This window comes from Chaetodon trifascialis, chromosome 21 (assembly GCF_039877785.1).
Source record: "Chaetodon trifascialis isolate fChaTrf1 chromosome 21, fChaTrf1.hap1, whole genome shotgun sequence".
Classification (NCBI taxonomy): domain Eukaryota; kingdom Metazoa; phylum Chordata; class Actinopteri; order Chaetodontiformes; family Chaetodontidae; genus Chaetodon; species Chaetodon trifascialis.
This window is the reverse complement of record NC_092076.1, coordinates 16,546,365-16,558,677: the sequence shown is the minus strand read 5'-3', so window position 1 is coordinate 16,558,677 and position 12,313 is coordinate 16,546,365. Positions and strand designations below refer to the sequence as shown.

The window sequence follows — 12,313 nt, the reverse complement described above, 5'->3', positions numbered from 1 at the left end:
AATGGTGTAAACTGAGAGAGGGCTGGGTGGGGGTGTGTGAGGGGGGAGAGAGAGACGAGCAGCCACAGAGGAGAGAGAGAAGGACCCCGGTGTCTGGTTTCGGCGTTTTTCCTCCCCAAAAAAGAAAAAAAACGTGACTGTGGATCTTCCAGAGACGGATCTAACTCGGGTCGACTCGGATCAGCTGTGTTTTTGTTTTGTTTTTTTCCGGGGGGGTGGGGGGGTTCGGGTCACAGATCTGCGAGGTTATGAGCCGTCCTAAGCCGCGTCGGTGCGTCGCTGTCCAGGGTCCTGAGTGAGACAGAGCCAACGGGCGGCCACGGAGCCTGACACAACCCGGTGAGGAGGAGGAGGGGAAGGAGGAGGAGGAGGTGGGGTGTGTGTGTGGGGGGGGGTGTATGTCGGCTAGTCAAGGTGTCTGGAGGCTTGTGTGTGTGATGATGTGTGTGAGGTGGTTCGGGTTGGGCTAATCGAGTCCACATAGAGTCGTATTTGCGGCGGGGGGGTGCGCCTATTCAGAGGTCCTACCTGTGTGTGGAGGGTGCGGTTGTGGGAATTATTACCACATTTGATGGCCAGTGAGGGGTGGACGGTGTGTTGTTTGCATTCAGCGCCCTCCTCACTTCCTCTCCTGTGGTGTCACGGGCCACTGCATGAAGAATCCTTTCTGAAAATGGAACGTCTTGCCTGTTTTTGCGGTCCTTTGCAGCTGTGGAGGGTCTCAGTTTTGTAACACTGGCCCTGTGGCAGCTCTGGGGAGGCTGTGAGAGGTGGTGATGGTGAAGGCTTTGGTAATGTGCAGCAGTGGCTTGCTCTGCCTCATTTTCCCTGCACCGTGTATGTGGATGGGGTGTATGTAGGTCTACAGAGCAGAAAAATGAACTTAGTCAGCGTTTAGTGCAACGTCAGACTGGCTTTTAAAGCTCAGCCTGTGCCGAAAAAAAGCCCTCAGTCATTTCCTACTTTTAAGTCCCCTATTTCATGGCTGTTCAGACAGACAGGGCTTGGGTGAGGACAACATGACTCATTCGAATTTAGTCAGGGGACTCCAGTCAGAAATTGGGAGTTTATGCAAATCTCTTGTACAGAGAACCAGACCTCCCTTGAAGTGCTATGGGAAGAGTGTGTGAGATGCTCATCCAGCCACCACCACCACCACCAGCACCACCCGCAGCTCTGAATAAATCCCATTATACAACTACACACTCTGCTCGTCATCGCTCTCACCTTTTCCCCATGCACTTTCTAAACACTTCTCTGGCCTACATTGTCGTCCTCTGAGACACCAGAATTTATTAGCGCGTCCTCTTAAGGTGTGACAGCTCTAACTCAACAAAACATGGCGGGTTACATGAGATCATGTGCACTGAAAAATGTTTTGCTTCCACAGTGGGTTTGGTCACACAAAGTCACTTTATAGCAGCAAGTGAGGAACACTGTCTGTCCCAGTTCCAGTGGTTCACCTCAGGCTGCACTACGTCACTGTTGTGGCTCAGTCATTTGCACCTCTTTCTCATCTCCCCTGTCCATTTGTCCCAAGCTTCCGGTTTCATTTTCTTTCATGATGCAGCAGCCCCAGGGCTCATAGATTTGACTTCAAAGTCTGCATCTTTGCACCACTGTCCTTGCACTCTATTGATCACCAGTGATTGATGACAGCTTTGCGTGTGCTTGTATCTGCGTGTGTTCCCCCTTCAGTGAGTTAAAAAGCTCAGGAGCCATGGAGTTGAGGGTGGGGAACAAGTACCGCCTCGGGAGGAAGATAGGGAGCGGATCCTTTGGAGATATTTACCTCGGTAAGTAAGAACCTCGGTTCTGAAGTAGCCAGAAGCAGATAATGTACTGTGCATATTGCAGTTTTTTGAACTGTGTTGAATAAATCTCCCTCACAGGTCAAAAGAGACTTTCAGTGTTGGAAATCACTGGTATGTTGTGACTGCATCTCTGGTATTTCTCCCATCAGGTTCTAACATCGCTACAGGAGAGGAAGTAGCCATCAAACTGGAATGTGTGAAGACCAAACATCCACAGCTCCACATCGAGAGCAAATTTTACAAGATGATGCAGGGCGGAGGTGAGCACCAAGAAGTATTTCAAGCTTTACTAGGGGGCACTGAGAGGCAGTGAAGAGCGTGAGGGGCACTGAGGGGTATTTAAGACTGCTGAGGGGTGTTACAATGATTACAGTCATTTAAGAGCCATTGCAGTGTATTTAGAGACATTTCAGGACATTGAAGGGCATTTGAGGTGCATTTAGGGTCACGCGGGGACAGCGAGAGGCATTTTTTTTGCTGGAATGAAGGAGCACTGCAGTCAGTTTAGGGTTGTTGAGAGATATTAATGGTCATTCAGTAGCACTCAGGTGTCATGGCTGTTGATGGGTGCTGAAGCTTTACATGTTCATGACAATATAAGACTTTAGACAGGCTAAGGTTACAAAACCAGGAAATTACTATTTGAATGAAATAAATAAAAAAAAAGAAATGGTGATGATTTGTGAAACATTAAAATCTGTATGTGTACTGTACATTACAATACAACTTCAGTAAAATTTACCAGGCTTGCCATAAAGGTCGGTTTGTGCCGCGAGATGTTTGTAGTGAAACATCTTGACCTGAGCATGAAGGGCAGAGTGGCACTTTGCTCAGGACGTCAATCAGTTTTTATCACTGATGAATACGTGTACGAGCATTTTAATGTTGTAGTTCGTCAGCATGGAGCCAAGTTTGGATTCTTTATATACTAGTAGGTAGGTTAGCAGTTTAGTACTGCGTCATATTATATAGAAGAGTATTGTGTGTGTTTTTTAATATATAAAGTAACTTAGTGTAAACAAAAGTAGTAGAGTGAAAAGTGCTATATTTACCTCTGAAATGTTGTGCATTAGATGTATACAGTTGCATAGAATAGAACAAGTCAAGCAAAGTACAAAGTATATCAAAAATGTACTCAAGTAGGCTGCAAAACGAGTAAATGTACTTACTGACTTTACACAACAGTAATTTGGAAATGGATAAATAGTCAATGTATGTTAAAAGGATGAACGATTAAAATACTTATCTTAAAGTAATGGAAAAACGACTGAAATAGCTAAAAGTAGTGAATGAATGGTAGAAATCGTTAGCTAAGATTAATGAATAAACGCTGATAAACCTGAAAGTGATGTTCATGTTTATCTCCTGTTACAGCAGTGGCAGGAGGACAAACGTACCCAGCAAGTGAAGTCAGATAAAGCAGTGAACACTGATGGATTATTACCAGTGTATCCACTAGTTTCTGTGTTATTACTCATTATTCTGTTTCCTAACCCTTGTTCCTCCTCTTCCTCCCTTCCCAACAGTGGGAATCCCGTCTATTAAGTGGTGTGGTGCAGAGGGTGACTACAATGTTATGGTAATGGAGCTGCTGGGCCCCAGTCTGGAGGACCTGTTCAACTTCTGCTCCCGCAAGTTCAGCCTGAAAACAGTCCTGCTGCTGGCAGACCAGATGGTGAGACAGACTGACTGACTCCTGTTCACACTGTAAAACATGGTAGTTCACTGGGGACGTTTCCTGAGAGCCACAGCCAATAATTGACACACAGTCCCAACGTTGAAACAAAGAGCTCGTTGAAGAACACTGCTATGTTTATAAAGAGGTCTCTCATTGCATCTAAGGCTGAGAAACAACACATAAACAGTCAGAGTTATGGATAAATATATGAAATCGGGCAATTCCAATCAGATAATGCACTGAAGTCAACCTCAAGATGACAAGTTACACAGATTTCAACAAATGGATGCAGCTATTTTTAGAGCGGAACGAAATGGATCATTTGAAATCGGAGAATAATTCTCATCTAAACCTCTGAAACTCGTTTCTTGGCTCGAGACAAAGCTTATCCCCTCGCTATCTTCGACCGTGCGGCTCTTCCATAAAAGTCACTTCCAATCCAGGACGTGGAAACTCGGCAAGATGTCCTAATCCTTGTCGCAGGGGTCGGCCCGCGGTGTCTTTTCTGAGCCTCTTTAATCCCTCATATGTCATCCTTTAGTCTACGGCTGGCACGTTCCTTCTTTTCATCCCATTTTCTCTCGGCCACTTTGACCTCCTTCCTTGAACGCTCTTTCTGCTGTCGTTGGAGCGTCTGTCCTCTCCTGTCCTCTCCTCTCCTCTAAAGGAGCAATAACTAAGATTTTAACTGTCCCATAACATAAAACGACCTCTATATATCTGCACACAAGCTGACAGGATTATTGATCAATACCAATGACTCGACTAGTATTTCACCGGCCAATGAGGCTTTAAAACTTACTTTCAGTTTTGGACCAAACACTCTGTAACTGAGGGAATATACAGACTCCAGGCAGTGTGACCCCACCAATCACGACCAGCAAAGCTAATTCCTTATCTGAAAAGGAGTAACTGTTGGGCAAGCGTTCAGCCTGAAGTACTCAACTGAACTGGAAACCTGAGGAAAGATGGATTCCAAACAAAACTTCAGATTAGTCAGATTTTCAGTTTAATTTCCCACTTTTTTTCTGGGTTGAGCAGCATCCCTTTGCTTTGGGGCAATGCAGAAAAGATCAATCCTGCACTGAATAGATGATTTAAAGGACCATACCCTGCAATCGCATTAGATTGGATTAATTCTCCACTTTATAGGCGTCCATTGACCTCCTCTTCTTTTAATACGCTGTGGAGAGATGTGAACGGTGATCCATCACTGTAAAGATTTCGCTGTGCTCCTTTTTTTATGTTAAAGTTTGTGATTGGTTGTGCAGTTGTGAGCGCAGAGTGTTTTTCTCCTTGTTGGTGCATTCAAGGACACTATGACATTATAGCTATTATAGTTGCCTGCAAGATGCAACGCAAGAAGCACCCAGAGCACACACAGTTTGGTCCTTTTACATTGTCCATGTGTTATTTTTGTCTGCTGGCTTTGATTTCATAAAACTTTTGGATTTTAGAGTTTTTTAAAATGGGCACTCCACTGATTTTGCACGTGAAGATTAGTACACTTGTCACAAGTTTAACTCAGCCTGTGAACACAGCTGTGTAATGTCCTCTGAAGGTTAGAGAAAATAACCCTGATGATGTCATCAGTGTATCTCAAAGTGGACTTTAGAGTCTGATTTTTAAAAGACTGCAGTACAAACTTGATCTTTAAAACTCTGCATTTACTCAGCAGGGAAAATATCCTGTTGAGTCTTTTGAGCTTAAACCATACTCAGCACAAATAGTCAATACATTTTGTGCTCTGCTGCTTCGATTTGACCATTTCTCTCTAAAATCTGTCATTTTTGACTCCTCCAATTTTATGTCAGTGCAGTGCTAAAATGCTGGATGATTCATTTTGTGGCTCGAGCCAGGTTCACGTCTCTGTAAACCCGCTGTCAGAGCGTACTGACGTGGCTTCCTGGAAGATCTAAACCGAAAAACTCAAAGTAAGAAATGTTCTCCGTCTCTGCACTCCAGATTAGCAGGATTGAATACATCCACTCCAAGAACTTCATCCACAGAGATGTGAAGCCTGACAACTTCCTGATGGGGCTCGGCAAGAAGGGCAACCTGGTCTACATCATAGACTTTGGCCTGGCCAAGAAATACCGTGACGCCCGAACGCACCAGCACATCCCCTACCGTGAGAATAAGAACCTCACAGGCACCGCCCGCTACGCCTCCATCAACACCCATCTGGGCATCGGTAAGCCAGCGTACAGGCAGAGGCTGGCCTAGATATCTGTGTGAATGTGTGTGTTCCACAAACCCCGCTGTGGTTTCTGTGTGTGTTCACAGCAGAATGTCAGCAGAATGTGCTGCAATATGCATGTTTATTGATCAGGGCTGGATCCTCTGAACTGCAGCTTCCTGTCATTCCCCCTTCTTCTCCGTTTCCCTTCCCTTTCCTCCTCTCCCTCACTCTCCCCGCTCTCTGTTTTCTGCCACAGAGCAGTCGAGGCGAGACGACCTGGAGTCTCTGGGCTACGTTCTCATGTACTTCAACCTGGGCTCTCTGCCCTGGCAGGGGCTCAAGGCTGCCACCAAGAGGCAGAAGTATGAACGCATCAGTGAGAAGAAAATGTCCACCCCCATTGAGGTGCTCTGCAAGGGATACCCCTGTGAGTGAAAAGGCAGTGTTAACAGACGTTAGCCTCTCGACACCTCGCCTGTTTGCTTAAAATCCACTTCCTTTTCTCTCCTCTGTGTCCCAGCTGAGTTCTCCACTTATTTGAATTTGTGTCGCTCGCTGCGGTTCGATGACAAGCCGGACTACTCGTATCTGAGGCAGCTCTTCAGGAACCTTTTCCACCGACAGGGCTTCTCCTATGACTACGTCTTTGACTGGAACATGCTGAAGTTTGTGAGTCGTCCGGAGTTCATACCCGTCACACTAACAGCCGCAAACTGCTTCCAGCTTAGGGGTTTAAAAAACTTTTCCACTCGTATCTGCACTGTGTTTCAGGGGGCCAGCAGGACCACCGAGGATGGAGAGAGGGAGAGGAGGGAGGGAAAAGAGGGCGAGGAGCGGGCAGGAGGAGGCCAAAGAGGAGCCGGAGGCCGAGCTTTGCCGCCTGGTCCGAACCCTTCAGCAGCCAACAGGGTGAGGAACGAGGCAGATGCTGCTCCGTCGAACCCGGCCACGCGTGGGGTCCAGCAGTCAGGTCAGGAAGTGCTTCTGGGTGTCTGGAAGTCACTGTGAGATACAGCCGGAGCAGAATTAGAGCTTTTCCATTCATACATGAATCTTTGCGTGAGCGCAGGCAACCGCTCTCCTCAGGCGGGGAGAGCAGAGCGAGCCGAGCGAGAGAGGAAGGTGGCCATGAGGCTTCATCGCGGGGCCCCCGCCAACGTCTCCTCCTCCGACCTCACTGCACGCCTCGACCAATCACGCATCACTGCATCACAGGTAGGAGGATTGTGGCTTTACAGGTTCAGCGAGACTTTGTCGTGAAGGGAGTTGCTGCGTGTTTTATGCGCATCCGTTGCTTCAGATGAGAGCGTTTGCATTTTTTTTCATTCAGATTAAGGTGGAGGTTCATAGAAGACACTGCTAGCAAACAGTCCCACCCTGTCACGACCGGCTGCAGCTTCAAAATACATGTTTTAGATTTCATACTGCGTGCACCTAAGATTTAGAGAGGGCCATGACATCTCGTTGTTGAAGGATCAAAGACTTTGTGTGTTTCCTGAATCATTTTAAGCTATGCTAGCAGCCATGCTAATCGGTTGGTCTCATTAACTGTTTGACAGATTGTTATGAAATTTACTGACTTTGGTGATCCTTACGTTTCCTTTAGAGCCATTAGCAGTTCAGACTTGTTACTTATCCTATAAAATATCATCACATCTACTGGATGGATTGACATGAAATCATTTGATGCACATTCATGGTTCCCACATGCTGTATCTTAATGACTCCCCAAATTTTCCACAATGAAATTCACAGTTGTGTTTTTTAATTTATCCACTACTTTGATTTATGACCAAGTGTTGCAAAACTAATAGCATGTCCATCAACCTCAAGTGCTTATTCCTATTTAGCAAATGTTAGCATGCTAACGTGCTAAACTAAGATGGCGAACATGGTAAATCTTCAATCTGCTTCGCTTCAGCATGTTGACATTGTCATTGTGAGCATGTTAGTAAGCTAGCATTTAGCTCAGAGCATCGCTGTGCCTGCGTTGGCTGTGGATTCGACCATAAATAAACTGCAGCAGACATTATTCTCTTCTCCGATGTAGCATTAATAGCTTTTCTTGTGAATGAAATGCTTCAGAAGGAATCTCATTACCTTGTTTTGCTACCACTGCCGGATTCTCTTTCATGCTTGCCACTCATATTGATACAAATTCATAATTCATGATGCCATCTTGGACATATTGGGGCTGGGAAAATATTCAGACATAATCTAGTCATAATTACCACCACCAATATATTGATGTGAAGAGTTTTGGTTATTGTGCAGTTTAAGTCTGACATGATACAAGCACAGAATAGACTAATCCACCAAGGCTGGCTCCTTGTGTCCCAAAGCCTCATTATAATTTGTAATTGGAGTCTTTCCAGTGCTCTTTCATTTAGTAGGGATCATGTCTGCATCCTGCAGAAATGGCAGCAGCTATTCTAAATATCCAGACTCACTGTGCTGCATCTTTATGTCACCATTTAAGAATCTTACATGCAGCTAGAATAATTTGGTGGAGCAGATGTTCTAAATTCAAATAGATACAAACTCAATTTACAGTGTACAGTCTGAAATTGCATAATTTAACTCTGATGGTTACAAAACAAGGGCATTGGCGTATCATCCTCCCGTGATCTTGACAGTTATAAATAGTTCAGATGCTGTTCATTAGCCACTGATTGCACCAGTGAATACAATTACTCAGTGATGTTCTGATTTGGCCTCTGCTCCAATTTGTGTGCTTGTGTTTCTTTGTGTGTCGACCTGTCATTTGATTTTTTTCTATGAACGTAGCAGCTTTTATGAGAGGAAAACAAACCTGGTGAAACTGCTAACAGATCACGAACAGCCATATTCTGCCCATAGAGCCCAAAGAACTCAATGAGGAAGTAAATCGAGAGATAAGTGAGCTCACTGGTTTGTCCTTGGAAGAGCTCAAATGTTAAATACAGTGTTTTCCTCAGGCCTCTGTCCTCGGTCTGCTTCAAGCTTCTCATATTTCTCTCCGCTCTCAGGTCAGTGTGCCGTTTGAACATCTGGCAAAGTGAGTTCCTCCTGGCTGGCTGGCAGGTCAGTGGCAGGTATGGGCATGTCACACACACACACACACACACACACACACACACACACACACACACACACACACACACACACACACACACACACACACACACACACACAGGCTTTAACAGCTATCCGTGTCTTTTGTCCTTGATGACCCCGGACCCCCCACAACACACCCTCCCCCCACACCATATCCTGGTGGAAAAAGAAATAGAATAAAAAGAGAGATGGTCAGAGATGACATGTTCTTTTTTAAAATGTCAAGTGAAAAAAACATTTAACGTCGTCCTCTCACAGGTTTATAATGAAACGACTTTTCATTATAAAAAAAAGCTGACATTTTTCCTGAAGAGTGAACGCCACTTATCCTCTTGCTGGCGCAATTTAGAGCAATGCAGCCACAAAACATGGTTTTCACTGTGGAAGAAATGCATGCGTGATCATGAACTCAGTGTTCACAAACTACAGGTAGGCTAGGCAGGCTATATTTTGATTAAGTCATTCGGGAAAATGTAGAAAATCCAAATAAATTACAATACAATGAACTGTCAGATAAACATCATGGAACTTTCACAGTGTATTTGAGGATAGATGCAACAATCGTGGCATTAAAAAGTGTCCTTTTTGTAACCCTGTGTATTTAAAGGATATGTCTGATGAGATTCTATATTTTCCTTATTGTTTGCCAAAAACTACCAGCTGTTTTAGCCTTTTTCAAAGATATATTTGTGAACTATTCTTAAAGATTAATGTCTTCAGTAGGAGCCAAGGCTTCAGGCCACAGACAGGGTAAAGAGGCTAGACAGTACTGGTACAGGCTAATGCCTGGTTTGGATCTTTTCATGGGCTTTGTTGACATAATAAAAACATGGAAAATGTCCAGTTTTATCCTTTCATCAACCCAAAAAGTGACATTTCTCTTCCTCGTTCTGTTCCTTGTGCTTCAGCAGCTGCAGGGTATCAAATACCCCTTACTTTTCAAATGGATGAATGAAAACATGAATGAGTGGAGGAGGGCAAGAGGAGCGGGAGGAGGCGTTGCAGGCCCTTAAGAGGGGGATCAGGGCCATCCGTGAATCTGTCAGAATGCTGTGTGAACACTGGTGACCAGGAAGAGCCGATGGAAACGCTGTGATGAGAGACAAATGAACTCTTGGAACGCTGGAACTGGTTGGGACTGCTTTTCGGGTTGGGGCCGGAGAGGGAAGGAGGTGAAACAAACCAGAGGTCCCACCCCTTCTTTATCATACTCACCTGCCCATCGACTCAGAGGCTCAACTTGAAAAAACAAACAAACAAAAAAAAACATCAAAGTGCACAAAAAGGACTAAATTTCAGATATTCTGTGGTTTACACCTGTGATGAATTTAAAAAAAAAAAAAAATCAGCTATCAACCTGCTAACATTTGAGATCTACATCCGCTGCTTCTGGTGTTCTTGATTATAACTAAATATGTAAACAGCTGTGGAGACGAACACAAAACAAAAGTGTATTCAGGCCTAAAACAGACCGGAGAGGGCTTGAACCTGGAGCAGGAAGGTGTGGAGGGACTGTGAGAGTGTGCAGTTTGTGGATGGGAGTGAGGCTGCTTTTTGTCAATAAATGTCAGCGTCTGTCTGTGTGTTGTCTTCAGTGTTTGTTTTTGCCTTTAGCTCTGCTTCAGAGAGTCTGAGGAGAGGAGGGACGGAGGAGCGAGACGTGACTGTCGATGAATTACCCCTGAATGCAACGGAAAGCTCGTCCCCGATAGAAACTCCCTCTTCCTCCACACACTTTCTTACCTATGAGAGACTGATGTGGGAAACATTGAATGTGAAGGAAGGCCGCTTTGAGTAGAATAGAGTAGTAAAGCTAAAAGGGAAAGCCATGAGGATTGTATGATATGATTAAAGCCTTAGTCCAGCTTGTAACTCCAAGTGTGAAAAGACTTGAGAAAGTTAGACGATCTTGGTGGTGAACAGGTCTGGTGTAACGTTTGCTGTTTGTTCTTTTGCCCTTTTCCTTTGTTTTATGATACATGTAAAATGTGTACATAACCAGAATGTGACAGAGTGTTTAAAGATGAGGCTGGAGGGAAGAGTACTGTTTACTTCCTGGCAGCCCTGGGGAAAAAGTGAAGCAGAATTTTTTACCAGTAACCTTTAGAGTCTGCCAGAAGTGTGTGTGTTTTGGTTTCCACTGTGGCAGGCAATGACAGAGAGGTTCTTGTTAATGTTTCAAGGAGGCGTTTTGACCCGGGACTGCCAGGACGGACAGGTGTCACTGAGGGGAGTGAGCTGTCTGATGTCCTGTACATTTCTTTGCCACGCTTCAACTTTACTACTATGATATTTGTGAATATTTTCTGAATCAATAAAAATATACACAGCTTACACAGACTTCTAATCGCACGTTTCATTTGATATATTAACCCCTTGAAATTTCATTTTACACATTTTTGGCATTTGGTCTTCCTTGGGCTGTGGAGTGTGACAGGAAACAGGAGGGCGAGGGGCAACATACATCATACTGTAGGACCCATGTCAGAATCTAACATGCATCTTAGACCCCTAGGCACATTGTTTGTCTGTTGGTTTATTGATTATGTCTTTACGTATTTGTTGCAGTATGGAGTTCACCACAACTCCCATTACTCCAATTACATGTGGCAGAAATACATTAAAGGGCCCCTTTAATAACAGATATTGGACAAGTCATAGCAAGAGGCTGCAGGTGTACAGTAATTAATAACAATAACAAATATTGGACACACTCCATTTAATTTTACTAGTTCCAGGGCCCGGATATTGTTCTTGCTAGCTTAGCATAGCTCACTATGGCACTTTAATTGGACCTTGCTGTCATTAATGAAGTACTTTTCAGCTTTATTTTTGTGTTACACCTTTAAACAAGACAATTTAAAGTGCTTAATGAGAGAGAAAAAAAATCACAAAATTTTATGTGATTCATTCATTCATTCCACTGGTGATGTAAATTTATCTGGTCTAAATGTTCTCATTGACCAGTACAATGCATGTACTTCTGGTGGAGAATGCTTTATTTATTTATTTTATTGCCTACAACTGTCAATTGGAATTGTGATGGACTGCGCTTACGAGAGGAAAAGGACAACTGTGCTGAGGTAAGAACGATGAATAAATCATCAAATGAATAAGACAAGGAACTCAACAGATAATATGACTCATTGCTCGTATTTATCACTACACTGCTGACTTAGCTGTCCCAGTGGCCTAAATTGTTACATGCCTCATGAGAATTATGGCCTAATCTGGTTCACATCTGGTAAAAATGGTTTGTCTCATGAAAGTCTGACTATTTTCTCGCTTTCAAAATGTATTTTCTGTGAGTCCTGCAGCTTTATGGAAATGCCATACTAAATTGCTGGAGTGAATGCTCTTTAATGTCATCAGGCCTCAAACTGCCCTCAAGAGTAGCTATGACCTTGATGAAAAAAATCTGGGGAGACTTCCTCAAAACTTAGAAAGGACAATAAAAAATAACAAAAGTACCCACTATTACTGTGGTGAGTATTTTTTACCCGCACACTGAATACACAGAACAAATAATTCATCACTGAGTGT

At 44.1% G+C, this 12,313-nt stretch overlaps 1 protein-coding gene across 2 annotated transcripts; it reads left to right on the top strand.

The window, feature by feature from the left end:
- csnk1e (casein kinase 1, epsilon) lies at positions 1–11,110 on the top strand. 2 transcript variants are annotated; one of them, XM_070990578.1, is made up of 11 exons: positions 1–339; positions 1,699–1,796; positions 1,964–2,074; positions 3,341–3,489; positions 5,458–5,686; positions 5,931–6,101; positions 6,195–6,343; positions 6,446–6,644; positions 6,744–6,889; positions 8,683–8,748; positions 9,679–11,110. In XM_070990578.1, exons 2-10 carry the CDS (start codon positions 1,721–1,723, stop codon positions 8,713–8,715), a joined length of 1,263 nt encoding a protein of 420 aa, XP_070846679.1. In that variant the 5' UTR covers positions 1–339; positions 1,699–1,720; the 3' UTR covers positions 8,716–8,748; positions 9,679–11,110. The 2 variants fall into 2 exon arrangements, with proteins under 2 accessions (XP_070846679.1, XP_070846680.1); XM_070990579.1 differs by having other exon boundaries at positions 9,682–10,023.
- Positions 11,111–12,313: the final 1,203 nt, after the last annotated feature.